This window comes from Kwoniella mangroviensis, assembly GCF_000507465.2.
Source record: "Kwoniella mangroviensis CBS 8507 chromosome 1 map unlocalized Ctg01, whole genome shotgun sequence".
In the NCBI taxonomy this organism is placed as follows: Eukaryota; Fungi; Basidiomycota; class Tremellomycetes; order Tremellales; family Cryptococcaceae; genus Kwoniella; species Kwoniella mangrovensis.
The window spans coordinates 6,906,189-6,931,255 of record NW_027062533.1 but is presented as its reverse complement, the minus strand read 5'-3'; the positions used below and the strand labels follow the sequence as shown (position 1 = coordinate 6,931,255).

General features: G+C 43.7%; 11 protein-coding genes across 11 annotated transcripts; 4 read left to right on the top strand and 7 right to left on the bottom strand.

Annotated features, from left to right (window-relative positions):
• Nucleotides 1-767: 767 nt before the first annotated feature.
• I203_102592 (uncharacterized protein) lies at nucleotides 768-3,038 on the top strand (the record flags this gene model as incomplete). The annotated part of the gene is made up of 8 exons (XM_019146883.1): nucleotides 768-925; nucleotides 1,035-1,343; nucleotides 1,438-1,509; nucleotides 1,572-1,848; nucleotides 1,918-1,995; nucleotides 2,123-2,284; nucleotides 2,342-2,578; nucleotides 2,691-3,038. 8 exons carry the CDS (start codon nucleotides 768-770, stop codon nucleotides 3,036-3,038), a joined length of 1,641 nt encoding a protein of 546 aa, XP_019003433.1.
• Nucleotides 3,039-3,396: 358 nt separating this feature from the next.
• I203_102591 (uncharacterized protein) lies at nucleotides 3,397-6,107 on the bottom strand (the record flags this gene model as incomplete). Its single annotated transcript, XM_019146882.1, has 3 exons — nucleotides 3,397-4,404; nucleotides 4,470-4,638; nucleotides 4,711-6,107. The coding sequence occupies 3 exons, from the start codon at nucleotides 6,105-6,107 to the stop codon at nucleotides 3,397-3,399; spliced, it is 2,574 nt and encodes an 857-aa protein (XP_019003432.1).
• A 622-nt stretch (nucleotides 6,108-6,729) lies between these two features.
• I203_102590 (uncharacterized protein) lies at nucleotides 6,730-7,130 on the bottom strand (the record flags this gene model as incomplete). The annotated part of the gene is made up of 2 exons (XM_065517134.1): nucleotides 6,730-6,784; nucleotides 6,979-7,130. 2 exons carry the CDS (start codon nucleotides 7,128-7,130, stop codon nucleotides 6,730-6,732), a joined length of 207 nt encoding a protein of 68 aa, XP_065373952.1.
• A 1,106-nt stretch (nucleotides 7,131-8,236) lies between these two features.
• I203_102589 (uncharacterized protein) lies at nucleotides 8,237-10,331 on the bottom strand (the record flags this gene model as incomplete). The annotated part of the gene is made up of 2 exons (XM_019146881.1): nucleotides 8,237-10,078; nucleotides 10,146-10,331. 2 exons carry the CDS (start codon nucleotides 10,329-10,331, stop codon nucleotides 8,237-8,239), a joined length of 2,028 nt encoding a protein of 675 aa, XP_019003431.1.
• A 2,442-nt stretch (nucleotides 10,332-12,773) lies between these two features.
• I203_102588 (uncharacterized protein) lies at nucleotides 12,774-14,240 on the bottom strand (the record flags this gene model as incomplete). The annotated part of the gene is made up of 6 exons (XM_019146880.1): nucleotides 12,774-12,792; nucleotides 12,862-12,990; nucleotides 13,165-13,554; nucleotides 13,669-13,850; nucleotides 13,939-14,021; nucleotides 14,099-14,240. The coding sequence occupies 6 exons, from the start codon at nucleotides 14,238-14,240 to the stop codon at nucleotides 12,774-12,776; spliced, it is 945 nt and encodes a 314-aa protein (XP_019003430.1).
• Nucleotides 14,241-14,572: 332 nt separating this feature from the next.
• I203_102587 (uncharacterized protein) lies at nucleotides 14,573-15,362 on the top strand (the record flags this gene model as incomplete). Its single annotated transcript, XM_019146879.1, has 2 exons — nucleotides 14,573-14,765; nucleotides 14,878-15,362. 2 exons carry the CDS (start codon nucleotides 14,573-14,575, stop codon nucleotides 15,360-15,362), a joined length of 678 nt encoding a protein of 225 aa, XP_019003429.1.
• Nucleotides 15,363-17,020: 1,658 nt separating this feature from the next.
• Nucleotides 17,021-18,846, top strand: I203_102586 (uncharacterized protein; the record flags this gene model as incomplete). The annotated part of the gene is made up of 11 exons (XM_019146878.1): nucleotides 17,021-17,097; nucleotides 17,175-17,274; nucleotides 17,335-17,372; nucleotides 17,449-17,569; nucleotides 17,646-17,792; nucleotides 17,864-17,890; nucleotides 17,968-18,116; nucleotides 18,189-18,251; nucleotides 18,329-18,428; nucleotides 18,504-18,605; nucleotides 18,673-18,846. 11 exons carry the CDS (start codon nucleotides 17,021-17,023, stop codon nucleotides 18,844-18,846), a joined length of 1,098 nt encoding a protein of 365 aa, XP_019003428.1.
• Nucleotides 18,847-19,194: 348 nt separating this feature from the next.
• I203_102585 (uncharacterized protein) lies at nucleotides 19,195-20,720 on the bottom strand (the record flags this gene model as incomplete). The annotated part of the gene is made up of 7 exons (XM_065517133.1): nucleotides 19,195-19,330; nucleotides 19,467-19,647; nucleotides 19,706-19,770; nucleotides 19,962-19,977; nucleotides 20,072-20,254; nucleotides 20,330-20,434; nucleotides 20,525-20,720. The coding sequence occupies 7 exons, from the start codon at nucleotides 20,718-20,720 to the stop codon at nucleotides 19,195-19,197; spliced, it is 882 nt and encodes a 293-aa protein (XP_065373951.1).
• A 474-nt stretch (nucleotides 20,721-21,194) lies between these two features.
• On the bottom strand, nucleotides 21,195-22,160 carry I203_102584 (uncharacterized protein; the record flags this gene model as incomplete). Its single annotated transcript, XM_065517132.1, has 6 exons — nucleotides 21,195-21,305; nucleotides 21,423-21,509; nucleotides 21,575-21,689; nucleotides 21,752-21,781; nucleotides 21,874-21,919; nucleotides 22,103-22,160. The coding sequence occupies 6 exons, from the start codon at nucleotides 22,158-22,160 to the stop codon at nucleotides 21,195-21,197; spliced, it is 447 nt and encodes a 148-aa protein (XP_065373950.1).
• Nucleotides 22,161-22,690: 530 nt separating this feature from the next.
• I203_102583 (uncharacterized protein) lies at nucleotides 22,691-23,631 on the bottom strand (the record flags this gene model as incomplete). The annotated part of the gene is made up of 5 exons (XM_019146875.2): nucleotides 22,691-22,721; nucleotides 22,801-22,851; nucleotides 22,920-23,244; nucleotides 23,382-23,490; nucleotides 23,587-23,631. The coding sequence occupies 5 exons, from the start codon at nucleotides 23,629-23,631 to the stop codon at nucleotides 22,691-22,693; spliced, it is 561 nt and encodes a 186-aa protein (XP_019003425.2).
• A 405-nt stretch (nucleotides 23,632-24,036) lies between these two features.
• I203_102582 (uncharacterized protein) lies at nucleotides 24,037-24,928 on the top strand (the record flags this gene model as incomplete). The annotated part of the gene is made up of 5 exons (XM_019146874.1): nucleotides 24,037-24,058; nucleotides 24,127-24,203; nucleotides 24,294-24,344; nucleotides 24,459-24,589; nucleotides 24,718-24,928. The coding sequence occupies 5 exons, from the start codon at nucleotides 24,037-24,039 to the stop codon at nucleotides 24,926-24,928; spliced, it is 492 nt and encodes a 163-aa protein (XP_019003424.1).
• Between the last annotated feature and the right edge of the window lie 139 nt (nucleotides 24,929-25,067).

Genomic DNA, 25,067 nt, shown 5'->3' with positions numbered 1-25,067 from the left:
TACATAATCTTCAATAGTGAACTACATTCAATACCATTCCAACCTGTCCTCAACGAACACCCATATAGATGTTATAAGTCTGATTTCTCAGTAAACACATATTCCCTTTTTGTCTGTATGTTGTTATCATTTATAAAAATTTCGTTCATTCACCACACCACACCATTCCCCTCTCTTCTCTTCTCAATCGTCATTCGGATCTCAGTTAGTGTTATATCATGACATGTTATAGGCGTTGTATTTCTTGGTTTGGATTATTTATCACAGATTATCCTCCCAGAGAGACAGACATGGCTCAAGCATACCATTCATAATCGAAGAAGAAGCAAAAAAAAAAGCAGAAAACAAAACAAAAACATGGAACATTTGTCGCTAGTGGTTTACTCGTAGAACCAACATATCATACATATGTAGATGTTTGTGTGTGTATATTCGATTTGACTTTTCTCTCTTTCAGTCTTCGTCATTATGAACTATGAATAGCGTTGTTGCTGTGTACTGTACATCCCTTCATGAGTGAATGAGTGAATGGACTACCAAGTGACAGATCACTATAAAGTCGTTGTGAATGAAGATGATAATGAAGTGGAGTCCCCACTCTACGGATCAACTCCCTCCTCCCTTCGAATGTTTTTGAAATTTCAGCGTTGCAACAAGCTCAAGTTGAACAGCAAGATTATGTTCATACTCTGACACCTGTCATTTGGTATTGCTATCTTTCCAAAAATCGAAGAGAGGGTTCAAAGTCCCTGTAGCACCCTCCCAAGATGACTACGCCAACTCCAGTTCAACCCGTCGAAGCCTTCGTATCATTTCCATCACCTTACACCCAATCCCTCTTAGTCCAAGCTCTCGTATCTGTCTTACCTTTCATCAAGATCTCCCTGGCACCTTATTCAGAGGATCAACCTCCTGCATTGCAATGGTGAGTAATCGTATGTAGCTTCATCTGAAAGTGATACAGTACGAGTCCTACTTTATCTTAGTAAAACGGAAACGTTATCTTTTGCTGAGTATCATGTTTTGTTCATTAGGGCAGATTACGATCTTCTCTCATTCGATCTTCCTCATTCCAACCCTACCAAATACCTCATTTCCTCATATGTATATCGTAAAGCCCTAATTCGTAAACATCAATTACATTCTACCATTCAAGCTTACCTGGCTAAATGTCAACATCGTAATATACAAAGTATACTATCGCCGGAGGAAGGGGGTGTACCGAAAGGGTGGAATGTGGAATTACAATTTCTCGATGAACTGGATGAACTTCTGTTGGATGATTTATACGATTTGAATGAAGGTATGCAAAGAAATGAAGATCTGCCTGAGGAAGAGAGAAGGTAAGTGCATAATTTTACCTTGAATGACATTGTTCATCTTCCTACTGGGTGATTTAGGAGCTAATTGGATTGAGTTTGGATTGCGATGATGCAGTTGGTTTATCCTTAAACCTGGATTTGCAGATCGTGCGCAGGGTATAAGGATGTTTTCAACGGAAGATGAATTGTAAGTGACAGTGAGTACTCTCCGACCCGATTCAAGCTTATCATACCGCTGTATATTCATAGACGAGCAATTTTCGAAGAGTTCGAACCTCCTTCTTCCGATGAAGAAGATTACGAGGACGAAGACCAAGACCAGGAGGAAGAACAAGATGGGCAGATACCTCAAGATGTAGGAGTGGATGGTATGATTGATATGTTAGCCAAGAAAGCTGTGGAGCTAGGATTCGACGGTGATGAAGAGGATGATAGACATTTTGGTTCACCAGCAGATAGAGACGATGACGAAGAGGAGGACGGTACGGGAGTGATGACTTCTCAACTAAGGCATTTTGTTATACAGGTGAGTGAGCTCAGTCATGCAAATCAAAACGGCAATTGGAACAGCACTGATTTATGCGATTGGCCACAGGAATATATGCCCAATCCCGTTCTGTTCGATATTGCACAACAGCCCAATCTACCATCACCCTTCTTAGAAGGATATAAAGTGAGTACATCAAGATCTCTCGTATCATTGGCCATCATTCACAAAGCAGCCAAGCTTTCATACAAACCCGATTCATGTTTCAACTTCTTCATTCAACAGCGTACAATTCAGCTAATCCGGACTATAGTTCCACCTTAGAGCTTACGTCCTCCTCACTTCAGCCTATACTGTCCATCTCTCCCGAACGATGCTAGCTCTTTTCTCTGGATCGCCCTATACCCCTCCTAGATCATCAAAAGAAGGAGAAGAGTTGGACCTCAGACCACATCTGACGAATACATGCTTACAAGTCAGTTTGTTATTTCTCTCTGTGAATATGAAAGCTGACTTGTCGTGCGATCTTTAGACTGATTCGTTCGGTGCGCCTGCTCCTCCTGAAGAATTAGTCAAGCTATTCTGGGAGTTGGAAGGTCTAGATGCTCTGTCATCCGTTAAAGATGGGAAGTACGAATTTAAAGGCAGCGTCACAAAGGAATGGTTAGAAGCTGTATTCAATAAGTCTGGCGGGGTGGTGGGTGAAGCTGTCAAAGCTGGTGCGGAATGTGGTAGTTTCGGATTACAGTTTATGCCTAATGCTTTCGAGGTGGGTTTCAGTTTATCCACTGCAGATTCTCCTTATCAAAGATCTAGCGAAATATACTTCAACGACAAAAGATTGTAAAGCCGAGCTGATATCACTAAAATGGATTTTTTAGATCTTTGGCGTGGATCTCATCTTATCTTTCCCTCCTACTAACCCCTCTTCATCAAGTGAATTACCAATACCTAAAGTGACTTTATTGGAATTCAACGCTAGTGCAGATTTCCACCAATCTGGAATACGACTAAAGAAAGATTTGCTGGAGATGTTTAAAGGTGTGATTAGGATCTCGATCGCACCGTTCTTTGGACTGAAAGTCAACCACGACAACGACGATGAAGAAGAAGAAGCAATTGATGCGAAGCAGGATCAGACACAGAAGAGTGAGGATTGGGAGGTTGGGGAGGAAAGATGGGGTTGGACGCTAGTTGGGAAAGGTGAAGTGAGAGGATCAGGTTGGTAGCTGTAAAATAATGATACAATGATACTACTGTGTCTGGTTTAATATAGCAGTCAATCGGCCATCACTGAAATGATCGAATCGCTCATCACGTTTGATGGTCATGATACTATACAATGAATACATTGCATCAGATGAAATGGACGTATACTACAGTTTCCCATTATCTTTGGGATTTACGAAGGTGTGAGGGTACAGATACAAAGTACTAAAGTACGATACGAATTAAAGATTTCCCACCTCAACTGAAAAAAACGTAAATCATCATTCTCACTTAACCCTTCGCCATTTCCATTTCCATGTCTACCTCTACATCAATGGATCAATGGAAAAACCTCCCGGCACCACTCGATATCATACCCTAATTCGGCCCATTCTGACCTCTGATCATCCTCTCCGCACCCCTCACACCCCCGGCCAACCCCCTCTGTCCAGTCCTGATCACCGTTCTTCCAAAACTCAAAAGATCAAACATTCTAGGGGTAGGTGTGAATTTCGCTAAACTCTGAGATAGAGGTGACATAGGTGGTAAACCTTCATTACTTGATGAATTTAGATCAACCAATCTCAAAGCTGATATCGCGGGGTTTGTCATAATGGTTGGTCGTGGGGTACCGGATGATGATGGAGAAGAAGAAGTAAATTCGTTCAATTCGAAAGAAGATGAAGATGATCTGGGTGTAGTTGATATTGATGAATCCAGATTCAAATTCAAACCATCTTCGATCCCATCTACACCGCTACCGTTCTCACCATTTCGTCTCTTGAGTATGACAGGCAACAATGTCAAACCGGAGAGGAATATCAATTTGGCAATTAACACCGGATCTCTGAGTAGACTAGTCAGAGATTCACCACCGGAATTTTCGCTGATCACGCCCGAGTCGGCTAAAGCTTGACTAGGAACTTTCAATCTTGATAATATATGACCGACCGAGGCAGTGACATATGACCAAGATGCACTCCCAGCTGCGGTAGTGAGCCAAAAGACTTTCCAATCTACACCGACCACCCCACAGGCTACGTTCATACCTGACCAAGGGACGAATCCCATCGCTCGCATGATCAGCAGACGTCGCCATACGGTTGATTTCTCGGTGGGGCCTCCAATAGCCGGTTGCGAAGGGTCAGAAGATGCTTGGATGGGTGTGATGGTATCTCCGATAACTTGTTGGGCCGTTGCTGGAGCAGGGATGGTTTCCGGTGCGAGGGCCGCTCTGACCAATGCTAGTGGTTTGGGGAAAAGCACAGCAATCAAGGGTGCTAGTGGTCTTGATAAGGTGTATGCACCGAGAGAGCCAGATGCGGTGATGATCGTTAGGAGAAGTAGAGCTGGCATGGGATCGAGTAAAGATCCGACGAGGATGTTCTAATTGAACGATATGTGTCAGCTGCTAAAGTTGAGTGCGTTGGCGTAGTGTAAAACTAACTCACCAAGATGACCGCTCCGGGTACACTCCAAGCATGTTTCCAGCACCCAACAAACGTAAGCACTCCGATGGTATGCCACCAGCCGTTATTGCTAGAAGCCATGTACGACCTGATTTCAGCGGAGAGTAGTTGAAGGTCCGTAGTAGATTGGGGAAGGTGTTTGAGTGTGGTGCTAAGAATCAAACCAGAATAGTCAGCGTTATGCTCTTCTTTGTCGATTGAGCTCAAGCGGAACTTGACTTACATTGGCATACTTTGGATCAACCACAAAACCAAACCAGCAGAAACGAAGAATGCTCCTACTAAAATCCCAACTGTCCAGCCCAATTCTTTCAACACTTCAGCAGTCTTGCCACCTCTTTGACCTGCCCCAACATTCAATACCGTCGTCAACCATCCTCTAGAATCGTCGTGACTTATCCCATCGCCTCCTCTTGACCTGAACACTTTCCTCAGCTTGTTGCGTTTTGAATTATCTCTAGAGAGCGATTTAGTCGAAAGTGCAGGTGTAGGTAGCGTAGCAGGGAAAGAATTGGAGTCACCATTGATGGCAGCTTGGAATCGAGGGTAGTTTCCATCTTGGTCTAATGGTGAACTGGGTGGTAATGTAAAGTAATTATCCGATGAAGACGATGGATCCTGGTCTTCGGCAGTGGAAGTCCATATACCCCAATATTTTCCTGGTCCAGCTCTTCTCGTAGATTCCCCACTGCCTCTTCCACCACTATATCCGTCGTCTTCTTCATCTTGATCTGATCCAGACCCGATCAACCCCTTTTCAGAATCGTCATCGGATCCACGTCGATACGCCGAAGACCCATCATATCGATGATGTTTCTTGGGTTTAACCCAGCTCAAGAGTGATTCTCCAACTTCGTAAGCTGATTTGACAAATGACGACGATGTAGAAGACGAAGGAGGAGGATATGTGTCGAGTTCTCTATCGGATGATGAAGGGAATAATGGCATACTGGACCAAGCTTGCGATGAAGGTGGGAGTTCCGGAACATGATTCAGCGATGATTGAGCAAAGGATGAAGAGGGGAAGGTATAAGTTGAATGTTCAGTCAAATCTTGGGTCTGAGGTACAACGATACTTGTACTTGTTGATCTGGCTCTTGACTCCACAGCCTTCTCTTTCCCTTTGCCTTTGCTCATGCTTCGTGTCGAGCTAGTCATGGGAGGTTCAAGATGATCTTCATTCAGTAAATCACTGATTCCCTCATCCTCGCGAGTGGTATACCTCCTAACTAGATTCGGTACAGACGATTTCCTCTTGACGATACCAGGTCCTAAGACGGGACTGGAAGGGATAGAAGATGATGAAGGGAATGAGTCGGAAGATTTGACTTGAGGTGTGTAGTACGATTGTGTCCTTGTTGCTGGGGTGACAATGAGTGCAGGTCTAGATCCGGAAACGGATTTCGAAGCTCTCCTGTTTCCTGTAATTTTGGGAGTTTGTAACAACGATGACGCGGTGGATAATCTTGATGGCCCAGCTTCCAAACTTCTTGATAGTTGAGCTACGACGTCTGCAGCGTCCCCCATGGGTTTACCAGAAGAGGAAGAAGGTAAGTGAAGGTCTTCCGAGGAGTTTTCCCTAGACATGACGGGCGGTAAGGGTGGCGTGTAGATTGACATGGTTGATGTTCTCGATCTTAACCTTTTGGGACGGATGGGAGTAGAATAAGGGGGCGTACGAGATCCGGAGGGGATAGGAAGAGTCGAAGAGCGGTGTTGAGGGGATTCGGTGTAAGAGCTGTGATATGGATGATATATACGAGGAATGTTTCAGTCCGAGACATGACATGACGTTGTTTGACATTGGGTTGTGACCATGAGATGCAGACCCATACGTATATTTACACAATACGAGGGTGGATGGATGTACGACGTGAGAATGAGGAGGCGTGGAACAGTCGTGTTGTATGAGGTTTGTATCGTAAGTTCCGGAGATGACAAGATGAGGGGATGACGAATATTGCGATTGTGTTGTTTGATGTTTCGACAGAACGGTTTGGAGTACGCAAAGGATTGTTATCGTGATGATTGTTGTGTTTGTTGAAGACGAGGTATTTCGTCATGCGAATGGGGTATAATAAGGTCGTCGTATGAACGACGAGGTGGAGAGTTGAGGGGTTTTGTCGGTGAAAGGTAGGGTAGGGACGACGATGAAGGTGTTGATGAAAGGGAGACGGGATGAGGGAAAATAGATAGAAGATCACACGATCAGTACTCGATGATTACTTTTTGATTGATGAAGTTACGGATCAAGTGCTGAGGGCAGAGGAGAAGATGGGAAAGCAGTCAAGGATAGTCTGGTGATACGTTGTAAGGTTGCGGCGTCGGCAAGAGCACAAGCCCAACATGGTGGTTGAAGGATTTATACGCTAAATGTAAAATGCTTATATGCATCGCAACGACCATCCTTTCCACATGCACAGGTCTCCTTGCACTCCTCCAAGAGTGGACCAGAAGGGGAATGAGATAATTAAATAGAAATAAAACTCACGATAGACTTTGACCTCCTTGATCCTGATCCTGGTTCTGATCTTCCAACAACGTATTAGGTATCTGCAAAGGCGAATTCGATCTTTTCCAACCCAACGAACCAATTCCTACTACACCTATGCTTGTTCCTCCATCTTTACTGGGACTGGGCATCTCGAGTCCTTCTCTGGATGTTTATGTATGTATGTATGTATGTGATGTAGATCGGCTATGAGACTACGAATGTTATTGGATCCGGGTTTGTGTTGATGCCCGCGTATGCTCTCTGTACGAGATGACTAAAGAAAGACCTTCGGTGATGTTGATGCGGTTTTTTTCTGGTTGTTTTTTACCGAGCTTGCAAATTTTCACTTGATTCAGCGAGAGTGAAGTAATCAGGTATGTTGTATAAATGTGAGAAAGTCGACGGTATGAATGACAGTCCTACACGATGAGATTTGATATCGACTATCGATGTTGGATATGAGAGGCGATCCGATACGGTGAGACCGAAATCATTGACAACAACGACACTCAACATACAGGACAAAACTACCGAATCGGGCAATCCCCCCTTGGTCTCCCCGTCAGTCCGCTTACCCAACAACGATACTAGTCGGCCCCCGATCATCATACTCAGGTGTTCCCCCGTCATAGATCATATACAACAGCATTAGTACTGCATAGCATCGACATACATGATGAACGGCCATGTTACACTCAGCCTGGGCTTGTCTTCGCTGATGGTCACAAGCAACTAACGGAAGGCATACTAATCCGGTCTGTATCTAACCACGACGCTCAGATCTATCGTCGCAAAAGATCTGCCATCAAGCTCCATTACATGCTTGGATGATATGAGCAAGCTGGACATATCGCGATGATCTTGCTCAATTCAAGCTCATTGCAATCGTTTGTATGAATATGACAAAACCATCTTGTTATCATATGCATTGACAACCGTCTTGTCATCTACAAAATACTTGAATTTTTCTTTCTTCTTCCTTTCTACAATCTTCTTATTTCTTCATTTTGGAAACCTTACAATAGATGACTTGAAAGTACAAATCCAATATGATTATATCAAAAAAGACGAAAATCGATAACATTATACAACTGGTAAGGTAAGGTCTGAAATGATATGCTACTTGATAATGCGATATGAGGTATGAGTTGAATATGTGGTATGGTTTGATGCTTGTTATATAATTACAAATGATTGATAACCGTCATTCGACGAAAGGGGGTATACAAACGAACGAGCTCGAGTTGATAATTAATTATTGAAAATAAAACAAACCAGCTTTATTCCTATCCAATTTGAATTTCGGTAAGTCTGGAATTTCATAAGTCTTCATTCCATTCTTTTCGGATGATTCCCAATTAAATCCAGATTTCGGTACACTGTTGGAAACAGAAATTCCTTCCGCCATAGTCAAACTTGATATATCAGGTAAGACACCGGTGGTGGTGGTGGTGGTACCGGTGGTAGCAGGTCTAGGAGGAGGTAACATCCTAGGAGTTCTAGAAGTCGAATTGGATGATATGGAAGTCGATAATTGATTGTTCGCCTTGGGAATGGCAATTCCATTACCAGTTCTAGGTCTACTAGACGATCTAATAGAGGATGACGAAGAAGTGGTAGTGCCTCCACTGGATGATGATCGATTTCGTCTGTTCGAACTGGTATTGGTGATCGTACCGCTCCTTTCAACCAGGTTAGAGGAAGGTTGGAAATATTTGATTTTCCATCCTCCAATTCCCCGTTCTAGGCTCTGTTTAGGCGTATTGTTGTCAGGATCCAATTCGGCTCTACCCCTGAAGTCCGCTGGAACAGACATAGGTCCAGCAGTGGTAGCTGCCGAAGAAGTTTGACCAGTCTTTCTACAGAACGACTTGTAGTTCTTCTCATCTATCACTTCTTTCCCGAAAGAATCCCAAGACACTTCACCGCCGTTACCGTTACCGTTTCTGGATTTTGCACGGATTGTTCCAGACACAGGTCGGGATATACTCGATCGTCTCGATTCTGATGGGTTGGGTGACATGGCGGTAGATCCGGGAAATACGAAGCCCCTTTGTACGCTTGTTGACAGGCCCGAAGGGGATCTTACGGGGAAGGCGTGGGCGTACGACTGTAGTAGATCCAAGGTATGTGACGGAGCTGAACCGAATTCAGGTGGGATAGGTACGTTCTGGACGGATGATGGTGAAGAAGCCAACAGGGAAGTGTGACTGAGATCGGATCGTTTCAGAGGAGCTCTCGTAGGGATGGGGGCGGAGTGTTCGCTTGAGATAGATACTGATCTTCTACCTGCACCGTGTAATTCTCGTCTATCCTGGTCGGATGTCTGCAGGGGAGTCATCGCTCTCATTCGATTGGATCCAGATCCAGATACTGATCGGTGGTCCAAGACTAGATCGGAATCAGCGTTCCATAGACTTGATAGGGATTCGTTCGAAGGGTGAACATGGGAGTGAGCAGAGGCAGGTCTTTGGGACGAGGAAGGTTGCATCGAACTTCTTCTTTGGCGTTGAATGGAGTTCCAAGCGTCGTCTGGACCTTCTTTGGATAAACGGAAGTATTCCATGAATTTAGGTGCGGAGCTCGCTGGACCTGAATGATCCTGTAATCCACCTGCATTGGAGGCAGCAGATGATTCGGTATCTGATCCAGAGACGAAAAGAGGTGATGGTGGACCGTAAGGACTTCTGGCGTGATCAGCGACGGTAACACCCGGTGTATCTAATGGAAAAGCATGCGAGAAATCGTATGATAAAGTCCTAGCTATATTCGCGTAGGCCTCGGACGATTTACCCGCATCTTGCTCCATACACTGTTTCGAGCAGTATATGGATGATCTGAAAGGTGGTGAAGAGGTGTTGATTCGGGGTGTGATGACTTTTTGTGATTTAGGGGAGGAGAGATCATTGGGGGGTGATTCGGTTGTGGGTGAAGTAATAGATTCGTTGGTCTTTGACCGTGTCAGAGGTTGCATCTTGGAGGATGAGTTGAGGGCTGCCAGACGTGCTGCTGAATTGGGGTTTCGTTTCAACCCTGGTCGCGTCACCTTCTGACCATTGGCCGAACGTGTCGTAGTGGTTCCATCTGGATTCTTCACCTGAGGTTCGTGCGTACATTGTCAGATACAATGCAAGTAGAGGTGAGAGGGGATGTGGGATACTCACTCTGATGGTTCCACCACCCAACTTTTTCTTGGTTGTTTTCGGTCCTTCTACCGGATCAACCTCTTTCGGCGGTGTTATCAACCTGTCGCAGACGATACAGTATGAATCGAATGGCATCTCGTCGGTCGTCACGCCTGACATCTGGGCGAAGGTTGTAGGTGGGTGAGCGAGTAGTAATGGGTCCATATTGATGGTGGTAGTGGCGAGATAGTTGACACTCGTGGTGAATGATGGAAGTTGTTTATGTGATGGGATATGAAGTAGGATATGACGTATGAAACGGTAGGTCAATGCGCTGTGTGTCACCCAATGGTTGTCAGCCCTATTCCCAATGATACTCATCAATCATCAATCAAACTGTAAGATCCAGACTCTGGTGGTATCAAAGCAATCGAGAAACATATCATATTGTTCGGTTCAAACAGATAATCAAATGATCAAGTGGTGTGATTCCAGCAATGTGTGTAACTGAGTTGATGATGTGTGATATGTTGTGTGGATATTCAATGGATGGGAAAATGGAACCATTCACTCACAGATCGCCACTATATCATATCAATCATCGGGTTTCTAGACAGGTAAGGATGTGAAGAGACAAGACAATGTTTCTAAGCCAAGGTTTTCCACAACGTGTCTAATCTAGTCGGAGTCGAGTCGTTGTTTTTCCCATCTATGAAGTCACCTTGCTAGTAATTTTATATTGATAATCGAGTTATGTTGCGTTGGGTTCCGGTTATGAGAGGGTCGGCAGGAGTAGGTGTGGGAGTTGGTATCACAAAGGAGTATAAGGTAAAAGTTTCACCGAGAAGAAAAGTGTAGTTGTTTCGTTTCGTGTTGTTTCGACCAAGACCATGAATATGAATATAAATCCTTTCAAGTTCCCTTTCTCATACCTAAAACCTATATGAGAATGAAAAGTGTCCCAAATTGAAATCGAAATCAAAACAACCTATGACTATGAATCGAAGGACCAAGAAGATGAAGGCGTTCTTCGTTCGTTCATGGATGGGGATGAAATGAAGAATTTCGTTTGTGCGATGGGATATGGGATTACGTGATTATGGTTAAATCCGGTGTAAACTATACGCAGTCGTAACGGTTGTATGACGGTTAAATCATTAAATCGAATCGAAAGACGCGAAATGGTATTATGGTATTATGGTGTTATGATGGTATGTATTATCCGTCTTTTCCCAGCTGGTTCGTCGGATCGTCAGTCGGATTGTCGGTTTTTTCGGAAGTGCATTTACTTCAGGTGCTCCATCTTAGTTCGATTATTTACCGCATAAATTCATCAAGAGACGAAAAGTCCAGAATCGTTCTCTTTGGACGCCACCAACGCCCGGTCCCACTTGTTTTCTATTCTAGGCTTCGCTTTACTTTGAAATGCTGTACAACACAACACAACCCCTTGATACGTGTTACCCTTGTACTGCGTGTAGAATACCGCCGGTAGACCTCAGGCGTTTGATCGTTGATTTAGTTCAAAGGACGTGTATCGTGTATCGCTTGTAGTTGAAGGATGAAGTGTGAATAAACAATCCAGAAGTTTACTAACCCAAGTGCATCAAAACACAACAACAACGACAACCATCACCATCGTCGTAGCAACCAAGTAATTACCATTGCCATTACCATTACCGTTAATTGACGACCGATGGAGCTCAACGGCTAAACGGACCGAGCGCATAATAAAAGAATGTTAAACAGGTGATCTCCCAATTTCGTGTCCTCTGCATGCAGATTTCCTTCTTTTGGCTTGGAGCTCCCACCAAAGTGCGAGAACACCTCAATAATGTCTTTCGGTCCGTTGGCAATTGCTTCGGGATCACTCTTTACCGAAACCCACCCCAACTCATTTCGCATCGTCTCTTGGGACAGACAAGCGCGTTTGGTTGTGCATGGTTCATGTACCTTAAACGAAGGTGATCGACAAGAGTAAAACCCAAGAGCAAAGGCTCATCTGATGTGACACAAATTGCGGCTCCAGTTTTTTCTCCATCATCCATCAACCGGTACGACCGGTTCGCGAACGGTCCGGCGATAAATTGATCAAATTGATCACCGTTTTCACCGATCAGCCAAAAAAAACGGAGAAATGTAGTCTTGCTTTTCTCGGAAGAAATAGGAGTCAAAATTAAACCGTCGGATTTACTCGGAAATTCACTGCCACGTGGGAGTCATGATCCCACATCGAGTCATATGGAGTTATGATCGGATAGATCCATGTTCATACACGGTGGATACTAACCCCGACATACCCATCAAACCCACTCGCAAACAGGTGGAGTGGGAACTCCTCGTGTGGGGAGATCTTGTTAGCCTAGGTGGATCGTCAAGTACGTTAGAGTCTGGTTGCCCCACAAGACTTCCCCAATTCCAAGCGATTGCGATGATCGTCTTTGTGGGGAATGGGAGTTCAGATGAACGACCAGGTGGACCCGTGTGAGAACCCAAACATGAGTATGGTGTGACTGCATCATCCCAACAAGCAAGCTCGAGTGTGGGGCCAGAAATCATATTGGAGCGCGCGATGCTGATTTCATTTTATCCCTTTACAATTTCTGTCGGAACATGTGTGAACTACAGGGCTATCAATAGTATGTATGCATGGTCGATACGATACAATCACTTGGCATACCGATCACTAAGGTGAGAGCAACCATGTCGAGATCAGCACACAATAGAAATGATAAACCAACGTTGTATGACATACCTCTTCAGAGCCGCTCTTCTATCTAACATCGCTTCACCCAATTTACCTTCTTTCCTGGCTTTCTTCAACTCCCTTCGATCTTTTTCGGATACAATCGTTCGACCACCTCCCCACGTTTGGGACTCGCGACTGTGTAACGATGTGGAACATACGTCAGCTCTAATCTGACATGCAGACACTCATAACTGCAGGGAGCAAAGGCAAACCACAATGATGAATGGTTATACAGTTTGAAATGTAAATTACCGAAGAAAAGGACCAGAACGAATGTGACGAAAGGGAAACAAGAATGATCCTACTCACTTCCTCTTCAATTCATCCTCCATCGACCCCTCCGCCGGCCCCCCACTCAAGAACCTCTTCTTCGAACTCGAGGCAGTCCCATCCTTCCCTTCCTGCAAAGCCAATTTCGCCTTGTACACGAATTCCCTCTGACATTTGATCCTTATCAACTCATGTTCGCCCGGCTGATCCACGTCGATCCTCAATTCTGCCTTGAGTTTACCTACAGACGTACCGCTCGGTGCGGAGGTCGAGAGGTATTTGGAATTATGTTGAGTCTGAATAGACCATCCGGGAAAGACACTTGAGCTTCCGGAAGAAGAAGGTTGAGGAATGAATGCCTCGAGTGGTCCTCTGGAGGGAGTCGTGGCTGATAATGTGCCTGATGGACTGGCGGTTAAGAATGTACCCCTGCAAATGGTCATGCAAGTCGATCATTCAGCTTTCGTCCTTGACAGATTGACTTAAATGGTGCTTGAAATACGAGACATTGTAATTGTACCATATAGGATTGACTCCACTCACGTGCTTGTTCGTAAACTTATAACGTCCTCACTCCCCGATAATCTCGATATCACCCATACATGATTAACATCACTAGGTTCTATCGTCTGCAGTATCTCCGCTTCGCTCAGATCGTTCATCCCCTCGGGTGCTTGAGGGATATCTACGGGTGCAGCGTACACTCGCTGTCTCGTTGGATCCCACTGCATTCATAGAGAATGGGATCAGCATAGAGCTGAAGATTATTCGGATGATGTGTGCAGACTTGGTGAGAAGGTCGAATATACTCACCGCTAGACATGTCAAAGGCTCAGAGGGAAGTAAGATGAATGCCGGACCGTTAATCTCCATTGGATGTTCTGGGAGTACCCAGCCTACAGAACATAAGCATCAGCGAAAAGTCATCCATAGCAACGTATGACTACATTTTATGAGTATAGATCACACTCACCCCTGGGATCAGCAGCAGCCAAAGCAGCCAATTCATCCCCATCACCACCTCCACCTCCCGGATGATTATGAGACCTTTTCTTCTTCTTGGTTTTGTCACCTTTAAACTTGAGCTTTTTCGATACCACACCTGAGGATGACATTGTGGACTGTTTGTGAGATGGGTGAGATGATTATCGGATGCAAGTGATTTTATAATTGTAGCAGCATAAGAAAATTGGGCGAAGCTTCTTCAAGGTGATCGGTTGTGTTGACGTCAATTACTGCCAAAGAAATTTGATTCCGTCGATGATCCACACCCTTCATCAAATGGGAGGCATCTCAACGTACACGATCCTTCTTGCAAATCCACCCATGCTTGCATGTTGTCATTATGCATACCTAAGCGCACTTCTAACAAAACCCTCTGTCGGTGTAGACCCAGCTGACCTGCATACAAAGGTGAACTGCCGTCCGAAAAAAATTCGACACGGAGATGGCATCACCATCTTTCCCAACCATCAAGCATAAACCAAACCTCACTGTGAATACAATCTTACCATCCCAGATATACACCATAGATGGATTTTTCACATCTTCAGAGGTGAAAGCCGTACGGATTTGGATGGACGGAGTGGTGATGGAGGGACCTAAACCGCCAGGTAAAGGGGAAGCAGAACGAACAGCTAGTGAGTGGTTCAGAGCTACATCATTCTAAAGTAGATACTTTGACGAGACTGGAAAGTGAGAGAAACTCCTTCTGACTTTGATCTTGGTCTTGATCGTCATTCATTGGCTTAGGGAGAGGTTCCCTCAATTCACCTGAGATATCCACCATTCTCCTAGACCTTCTCACCCCCTACATTCCCTCTTTATCACCTAAATACGCCTCCCCAAAACCGATACTATCTCCTAATATAAGAGTATATCATTATCCTACCGGAACATACTTCAGATGTCACTACGATTCACCTACTCTCGATCCTTCTTCACGTAGATTGAGTTGTTGGACCATACTTGTGTATTTATCAGATTGTAAAGGGGGTTCAACGACTTTCTATACTGGTACACACGATACTGGTTCATCCAAGAAAACTAAAAACAAGGGTAAACAGAAGGGGGAAGAGGAAAAGAGAATGGGGAAGGGAAAGGTATCGGTCGAACCGAAGGCTGGTAGATTATTGTTACATTGGCATGGAATGTCAGGAGGAGGATGTTTGAAACACGAAGGAGAAGAGGTGAAGGAGGGTGACAAGTGGGTTTTAAGAACGGATGTTTTGGCTTGACGAGGACCACCAGAGGTGCACGAAGAGTATGTTGTATTCACGTATTTTAACGATCAGGCATGTATTCTGTAGTACGAGATACACCGAGACATATCAGTATCGAGAAATCAGCATGGTAAGTTCTGGCGTGTTAAGCTTATTGCTGGATGAAACCTCTCGCTTAATCCCCTAAACACTCAAAGCAGGACTCTGTACCTACTATCTTCTCCGTACCTCGCACATCGCAGGACGAGATCATCTCATTCCGAAAAGTGAATCGATCGATTACGAAATCTCCAGACTTCAAGCTCCTGACGAAAGCTAAAGTTATCCCTTTCGGGATCTTCACATTCCTCCTGAAATAGCTATACGAATCATCAACAAGGACGAGTATAGAAGTTAGATGCCATCAGAAATCCGAGTATCGCACTGCTAAATTTCCCTCCTATAATTATGGATCATCAGAGGATGTGGTGGTGGGTTTTAAGAGGCCGTTCCTCGTGAGGTTTTGTCCGCCCCTGTCTCTTCGGAATTAAATCCAAGTATACTAATCATCCTCAAGAGGGGATATACTGGTACGAACACTTGAGTGGATCTTCCGCTGGGATACAGTACCGAGTCTTAAAGTGATCGACTGGACTTTCCTCTCCATTCTTTGCCAGACCCTTCCACATCTTATACTGAATAGGCTAATCAACGAGAAATGATTAATGATTCCGTTCGATTCCCGCCCGATTGAATTCGATTCCTAGTAAGCCAAACAGATTCAGATGCACATACTTCATCACGAATACTGCATTCTCCTGTTCGGTGGCTGAATATATCATGGCGGTTCTGTTCATTTCGAAACTTGTTTCACCACCATCTCTGATCTAATCGAATCAAGGTGGATGTCCTTTACCTACACGACTGGCGTCTACATTGCAGTACAGATCAGAGTACGATAGAAAGGAAGCATAGCAGAACGCCATTTTGTACTTTTGTATTTGTACGTGCCGTAACAATCTGGAAGGATGGCTTTTCTGGAAAAACCGGAAACCCAATGATAATGCATAAAACTATAAATAACGTAAAGGTAGATCGATCTGAAAATCCCAAATTCGTGATGAAAAGGTTAAATAGACGGATTCTAACCCTGATACAGTAAAGATGCCGCAGCGCACAGACCAAGAAGAAGAATTCGGTCTTCGCGTTTGCTAAAGAAGATCTTTCTGGATTTCTATACTTCTCAATTAAAGTTTATGCACCGTACCTTGAAAAGCAAGAGAGGGGACTAACTGTAACTAATCAGGTACAAGTCACAACTCAATCTACCTACAACAAGATGTGAAACCTCTTTTCTTGCTTTGACTCCAATGGTCAAAATGGTAAAAATTCATTTTGATGAGAGAAGCGAGGACTACTGAAAGATGGATACTTCATTATACCTTATAACGAGCGAGAGTGAATCAATATTCAATCCTCCTCAAAGACATTTCGAAAACGCTTCCCGTATCAGTACTATCAATTCTCTCAATTAACTCATTGAAACATCTCTGGTAGTGATCATCGATCACAGATAGGTAGAGCTGGTCTTTATCACATATACAAGGTTATAAGCAGCTAGTTCTCAAGAAATTATCCCACCCCTTCGTTTCCTCGAATTGTCGCAGTCGAAGCACAAGATACTTCACATTACGATGTCATCAGTAGAGGAAATTGCTCGAAAACAAGTGACGGGGAACCTCGGTTCTCATTTATCACCACTTATTCTTGGGTGAGTATACCATCCGCTCTCCTGATGGAAACGAGACACAGGGATTGCACTAATTCATATTGTGATGTGGACCACAGTATGGCGGTAGATGGTTTACTCATGGGAGTAGCGATCAACCAATTTATAAGATGGTGGAATCATTCGAAGAAGGAAGCCAGACATATACGTTTTTTACTTGTATGTTGTTCTTATTTGTACATACATCACAATACTGATGGTATCGTTGGAATGATGTAGTACCTAGCATCGTTCGGCGCTATTTGCGCAACGATCTTGTAAGTATATCGATCATATATCTCTCAGATTGTATTGCATTTTGAAGCTGATCTCGAACGTTGTTCATTGGTTTAGTACATGGGCTACCACTTTACACATGTTCTCATATAGTTATGGATCATATTCCCAATTTATCAAATGCGATTGGATAGCATGGTATGGTATTTTAGATCCATTGACTAAAATCAGTATTCAGGTGAGTCCATCACATCACCCTTTCTCAAGAGAAATCAACAGATGGGTGACTGTCTGACTGATTGGTCGGTTGATAGGCATTCTACGCTGAAAGAGCATGGAGGATCAACAAGCGAAATTTTGTTATCTTAATTGCCATTGGGATTTGTCTGTGTTTATCGGTGACTGGTTCGGTGGGATATACATTCGTAACTAGAACAAAGACTATGAATGATTTCGATACGGTGAGTTGACCCATCCTCGTCATACCGTACCATACATCCAGATGCGAAGTGCTAATATTATGTCATTATAGACCGCCAACATATTCTTCTATCTATGGGTGAGTGAGAACATCAAAAAATTTTTCACAAATATGCATATAAGAAGTAAACGAATCTGACCTGGAGTATGATTCAGCCCGGAGCGTGTATCTCAGCGGATCTCATCATAACCTCCTCAATCATGTATGGTCTCTATCATTCTCGATCAGGTATAGATCATACCGACCGATTAGTCAAGAGATTGATGAGGATCTCACTCGAAGCTCAAGTTCCACCTACCCTCGTGTAAGTCATATATAATTTCCTCCCCGTTCACAGAGCACCTGTTCAAACATATTGATGATCTTCATCTTTCAGCGCTTTACTGTTCTTCTTGCAATTTGCCGCAGAGTCAATGTCCAGTATCGTACAGTTCATTGCGTAAGTCAATCCTTTTCTCATTATGCTGAATACATAGGAACGCTGCAGTATACTGATCTTGGTATCACGATTGATAGGATTATTCACCCCAAAGTCTATCTTGTCGGATGTCTAGCCGTACTCAATAGTAGAGAAGATCTTAGAAATGATCGTAAAACATCTTACGTCTATGCTTCTGTGAGTACTATCCATTTACCCGACTTTGTTTTGTGACGGTCCCAGAGCTAATCATGAGGTTTTTTTTGTCTGTAGGGAGGATCATATGGGACTTCCAGTTCTGGGTCAGGCTCGAAAGGTCTTACGAAGATGCAGGCCAGTGGTGGTATCACAGTCGAAACAGAAACGTATATCTGTGTAAGTGTTGCTTCGCCTACAATACCGAGTGTATTTTATCAATACTGACAAATATGTTTTTACACAGTCTGATGGAGGATTGGTAGTCCCACGTCCGGGACTTAACAGATCTTTCTCAGATATGAAAGTTACTTCCATAGGTAGTTCGGAACAGACACATGCCCCTGATGCCGAGGCTATAGCATTGGCTGAGACTGGTGCGCTGGGTACGCCGCTCGAATTCGAAGTGAAATTGCAATGACCGGTTGGGCTCCAGTGAAGATGATAAACACCTGTGTCTGTAAGGATAAGGATAGAAGAAGGAGCATAACAATTCGAAAGGAAGGAAATTCGGTCTTGAAACTTTTAGTCTTTGTGTTCGCGGAATAGGAATAGGAATTCTGTACTTAATTACAGTATGTATCTTGTACAAAACATACATTACATTGCATGCACGATCATTACATATACTGGTACAATATTTAGCTAGCTATTAGGATGGCACAAACCAAATCGCACAGAACGATGATACATCAGTCTTGAGTTAAAAGAATGTGATGAGTGGATAGTATGAGCCACACATACGACATGGTACCATTTTCTTCAATGATCATACCCTATTGCCATCTTGCTTACTCGCACTATCGAAAATCTTCTTCAATTCCTTATCTTGAGCTGCCCATTGTTTAAAATCCCCATGGTCAGGACAGACTTTTCGACTCGCTTCGATATCCCTTATAAAGTATCTATGGTTGGATTTCGATGCGAATATTAGCTTCGAGCCGCAACCATAAATCCCAGACTAAAAAGGAGAGTCCCGTATTTCCTATCTTGACAGTGACCAATGCCATTGTCCCGTACAATCTGATCAACTCGACTCACCCGTCGACATATGATTTGTAATTCAACCACAACGGTTCCCAAACTTCCTTCTTGTGTTTCTCGGAATAAAAGTCCTCTTTGGTCAATCCCAGAGTGACTACATTTTGATTACTAAGTTTCGAAAGTTCTTCAGCTATTTGTAAAGGGGTGACCGAGTCGGAACAAATTTGGATATCTTTGCCTATCCCCAGGTCATATCAGTCAGCTGCTTACAGCTGCACGGTACAAGACTGACATACCACTCCAAGTTGTATGATCCAAAAAAGCCTTCTTCACCCAAACTCCCGTTTGTTCCACGGCATAGCTTAGTATGGGAGTATCATCGGGCATGGGCCATCCCAATACCCATTTATCACCTTGATCATCTCGGGTGAGGTAATTGAATTTGTAAATATTGGAGAAATATGTACATGCGTAGATATCGGTATAGTGTAGATCATGGTGTATACCATGTGGGGATTGAGCGGGTGGGAGGCATGGCCTGAGTAAGTTGACTTGATATATTTGGCGACTAAATCGAAACATCAATGCATCAGAATCAATTCAGAAGACTAGTCAACTGTTTCTTCATGGGGAATGCAAGATATGATCACAAGTCTACTCACCTTCAGCCTTGCTCTCAAAATACGGTACCTTCCTATCTTCCTCTTCATATCCGTCCAAAGCTGAATATACGATATGTGCCACGCCAGCCTCCTTACATGCGTCAACGAGAGCTTTGACCTGTTCGTACTCTGCTTTCGTCGCTGCTTTTGTATCTCCATTCACGGTGGGTACGATGGAGTCATCTGTAGGATCACCGGTCACCATCCATCAGTATAACGACTCGTGAGTCAAAAGACAATTGGGTCCAGCATACTTACAATCAGAGTTAATGAATGCTCCATCCATTCCCAACAAATGTGGTTTGTAGCTCTGTACATCACCTAAATCACCACGAACCATCTTCACCCCAAGCTGAGTAAGTTCTGCTATTTACAACCGTCAGTAGACATTCACATCTCGTTGGACAGTCTGAAGTATCGTATGAAAGTTAGCAACACCCAACGGGAACTCACCTTTCGCCCCTTTGCTCTCGGTGTTCCTTGTCACCCCCCATACTATAAATCCACCATCCCCTATCAACTCCTTACATACACTCCTACCTTGATCTCCCGTAGCTGTGAATACAATGACCTTGATGGGGTCAGGTGCAGTACCAGCTGCTATCTTATTGGGGTTGAGGGGTCCAAGTAATTGATCAATCTTCTCCATGGTTCAGCGATGAGACAGTATTTGATCGTGCTGCGATTATAAGAGAGAGTACTTTGGGTGTAATCAGTATTTGTCAGAGAGTAGATGATGGTCTCTAAGGAGGTATGTTATTTATAGGGTGTCATTCGACACGCAGACCCAGCGTCTGAAGTTCAATCATGTCATCTGATGCAGGAATGTGTGTATTCGTGGGTAAGACGAGTGGCGTACGTAGTTATGGTTATCGTACATCGACTGATCAGATCTGGAGCTAGTGCCTTAACGATCGATCCCGCATGCTGAGAAGATCTCTTATGTTGTTCCATTCATACAGAACCTCAAGCATGACAGATATCCATCGTCCTACAATATAGGAGTACGATTGAATCCCCAACGAATTGACGATTTGTATCCTTTTCTTCTGCACAAAATTTTCTGTGTGGTCTCCCACATGGTATACCGATTCACAGGCGTATAGTAAGGTATCTCATACGATCATACAACCACGATCCTTCCCTCTCCTATCGCAGTGATCTTCTCTCCCTTTGACAGGGCAACAGCATAAACACCAGAGGTAATTATAAAGTAAATTGCACAGTCGACTGTCTACGTCGAAGGAGTCAACAAATGAAATGTCAGCATGTTAGCCTTACGAGAACAATCCTTATCTCGTAACGTGATACAGATGAGGAGGATCTGAGAGCTACCGCATACTGTACTCACTTGGTATACCATTATACCTGTAAATCCAGCTAGGAAGTACAGTACTATTCGTAACATAATCGAGCGATGTATAGAGGTATTTAGAACCTAAGGGAAATCAGGTGAATTATGATATTTCCTTGGCTAAGAAGCGAAAATGGAGATAAGCTTACCAGAGGTAATGGCATTTCCAAAGCCAAAGCCAATAGAGCAAGTACCAGGGTGAATGTTTGTAGTAAAGGAATGACAACTACTAGGTTGACTAGTGGTTGGGTATTTTTACCTGGTCTATACGAATATGTTCAGGTTCAACCTTGCGAGAATCACATGATACGAGGTTTGAAGCTTACATCAATCCTGCTGGTCCGAGGGTACCACCGCTGTCCGACACAGTTTTTCGTTAGCGTCCATCTCAATATCAGAAAAGAAGCAATGAAAATGAGTTGAATCTGTGGTGGGAATACAAACTCACATCATGTCCCAGAAGAATTTTCTATACAAATAAGCCCAGAAAGAGGCTACCATCAATATGACCATGATATGAGCATCAAAAACTCATCTTGCTTTGCTTGTCGTTGGAAGAACGACGTCGATGAAAACGGGCCTTACCCCATACCATATCTACAGACATTCATATCAGCCATTTCCTCTACGTCAAACTCCACAGTGAACGGGATGAAATGGCATGAATAGTGACTTACATACAGCAGAAGTGATAGCGAGTAATCTCCCCCATTGATGCCAGATCAATTTACCCATTTTGATCAATAAACCAAACAAGCAAATAAACTAAAAATAGAAGATAGAAATACAGCGGTGAAGGAAAAAGAGATATCTACCGTCAAGGTATGGATATCTCACTGACCAGCAATTTATCGAAAACGATTGAAATCGAACAGGACAGGGAGAAAAAAAGGTAGTAAGAAGAAATGATGACTCGCCACTGGCGAAGAAGAAAAAACATCTTATGACACTCATTAATCCTTGGGTATATATGCGTGTATGCATTGTAAGCTGTAAGATTTGGTGAGTATACATGATGAGATATTGCCAAGATACGTCAGTCAGCTATGTTAATTTGTAGTACTGCAATACGAGTAGAATTCGTTTGATATCACCGTTCCTTGGTAACCATCCTTTTGGTCGGTAGTTACCACTTGACACCGAGTGGAGTTCAAAGGTTATGCGAAAATACAATGTGAGGTGCATACATACCGTTCTGATCCGCAAAAAGAAACATACTTTTACAACCAAGAAGAGTGATACAGGTAACGTTTTGGATAGATATATTATAAGATTGAAGTGAGGGTGGAATAACTCCTATATAGTTCACGAACCGATCGTTAGCGCTCAGATCGCCTACTTGATTTTTTTGAAGAGGAGTATGAGATGAACATACGATATTAGAAGAACGAGGACTTGTATCAATGCCCAAAGAAATGGAACCCATCTGATGAAGTATCGCATCGATAAGTCACTTATGTTCAGCGGGTATGGTGTAGAAGGGTTCAGACTTACGTAGACATACTGAATCCTCCAGCCGAATATATCGCAGCAAGTGCAAATCCAACTACCGTAGCTGATATCAAGCTTATTCCAGAAGCGATCACGATAGATATAACGGGTAAGATGAATATAGGCCATAAAGGTGGCCTCTTGCTCTTAATCCGTTTTCCTACTATCATCTTTTTACTCAACGACGGGATATCTCGACTATGATCAGACTGTTTATCACGATAGGTGGTTATGTTGATGAAAATGGTGAGGGACGCGTATATTGAACATATTAGGAATAATGAGCCGAGTAGGAGCAAAGTCCAGTATAGGGTGAAATGCCATATTGCTATTTGAACGGTAAGATGTGATGGTCAGCGTACCAATTATATAAATAACGACCTATGTGAAGGGGTCTTAAGAGATGGGAAGGGAGGTGAAGAGAAAGTTTCGATTAGGGATTGGGAGGTGATATCATTGACGCACCCTCGGCTTCATATAGGAATATACCTCTCTGATTTGCCGTATCGTCCAGAGTTGGGAGATAAAGCGATGGGAAAGAAGGTGTGGTATATCCATCGGGAACAGAGACGGCCTATCGAGAGTGAAAAGAGGATAAGATTTGATGCGTCCGGTTTTGGAAGGTTTGTTGGAGAGAATATGAGCGAAGATCGACATGATTGCCACTCACTCCTCTTCCCCTAGCTGGATCAAGAGCCGAAGAAACACCTCCCATGATGGGTATTGATCAACCTCCTATAACCTATATTAGACTCCGTAACGTACGATCGCGGGGAGTCGGTGCTATATAATCAAGTACATGATGTTCCCTATAAGTGTAGGTAGTATCGAGAAGTACAGGTGCAATACGAAGTACGTTGAGGTATATATATATATGGGTGTATAGGACAAGAGGCGTGAGCAAGGAATTTGATGCTTGGCTTTCATCAGCTGAAACCGTAAACAATACATACTAAACCATGGTTGTTTTGATGTTTTGATCCCGTCGTATCCGTCGAGATGGTCTGTGCCTGGGAATCGTCATCAACTATCAGCTCACCTTATATCTATCTATAAATCTGCAACTTGTGTCCTCGTATATATCACCTGTAGGACCGACTTGCCCAGATAATAGTTCAAGATGGTAACAGCAGCGGATCTGGGTGGGTACGCAAAGTTACTTCCTATGATGCTTGGGGGTACTGCCGCTAAATCAAGCTACCATGATCAGGCCCGATATCATCTCAGTATGCTGCTGCAGCGACAGTCCCTTTGATCAAATCCCCTTCGTTATGGTTACCTAAGCCGGTGAGGTTATACTTCTAGAGATGTCATGCCCCTATAGATTGATCCTCACACCGATTGGCTAACGTGCCTCATATCCGACTGTACTTTCAGATCGAAATGCCAAATGATATTCACCCGTTGCCTGAGGATATAACGGCCTATGTGAGTAATAGATTTCTTGTCAACTTTCCAGATAGAGACTTCGTATATAGCGTGCATCTGTAGTCAGAAACGATAGTTTCTAAATGCTGACGATCTCACTCCTGCATCGTCCAGTTCGTCTACCCCTTCACACTAGAAGACCACGTCCTGTCCGTCCATCCTTCACCTTCCGAGGTGATTTCTCAAAGACGAGCGAGAAACGCCGAAATACTTCATAAGCGGGAGGTAGAGGAAGAGCAGAAAGAGTGAGTGCGCATTATGCAACGGCGATGCCTCCTAGGACCTGAGGCGAACGGTTTTTTCAGATCAAAATACTGAACTCGAGAATTCAGCTGAGCTGATATCATATTTCCATTGTTTTGCTGTAATAAAGGAAAGAAGCGTTACGAAAGATCGCTCCTGGATACAATCCATCTTCGGTCCTCCTCCCTTCAGCTTCAAATACACCTAAAACAGCTCAATCCATACCATCCACATTCGATTCTCTCATGCAGAACGCCTCGCAGCAGCAGAGCAACGCTGGAACGATAGATCCGATGGATGATCTGGTATCTCAGTTGGAAGAGATGGAAGCGAAGAAATAGATCAGGTCAAGACTATAGGTTTTACTTTTGTAAATTAGTGACATGTTGTATTGTATGAGCAGAGAAACGTTCAGAAGCCGGTTATCGCGGTGCATTCAAGCTCTCTATGGTGTTCTCTCGATATGTAGGATCCAGGCAT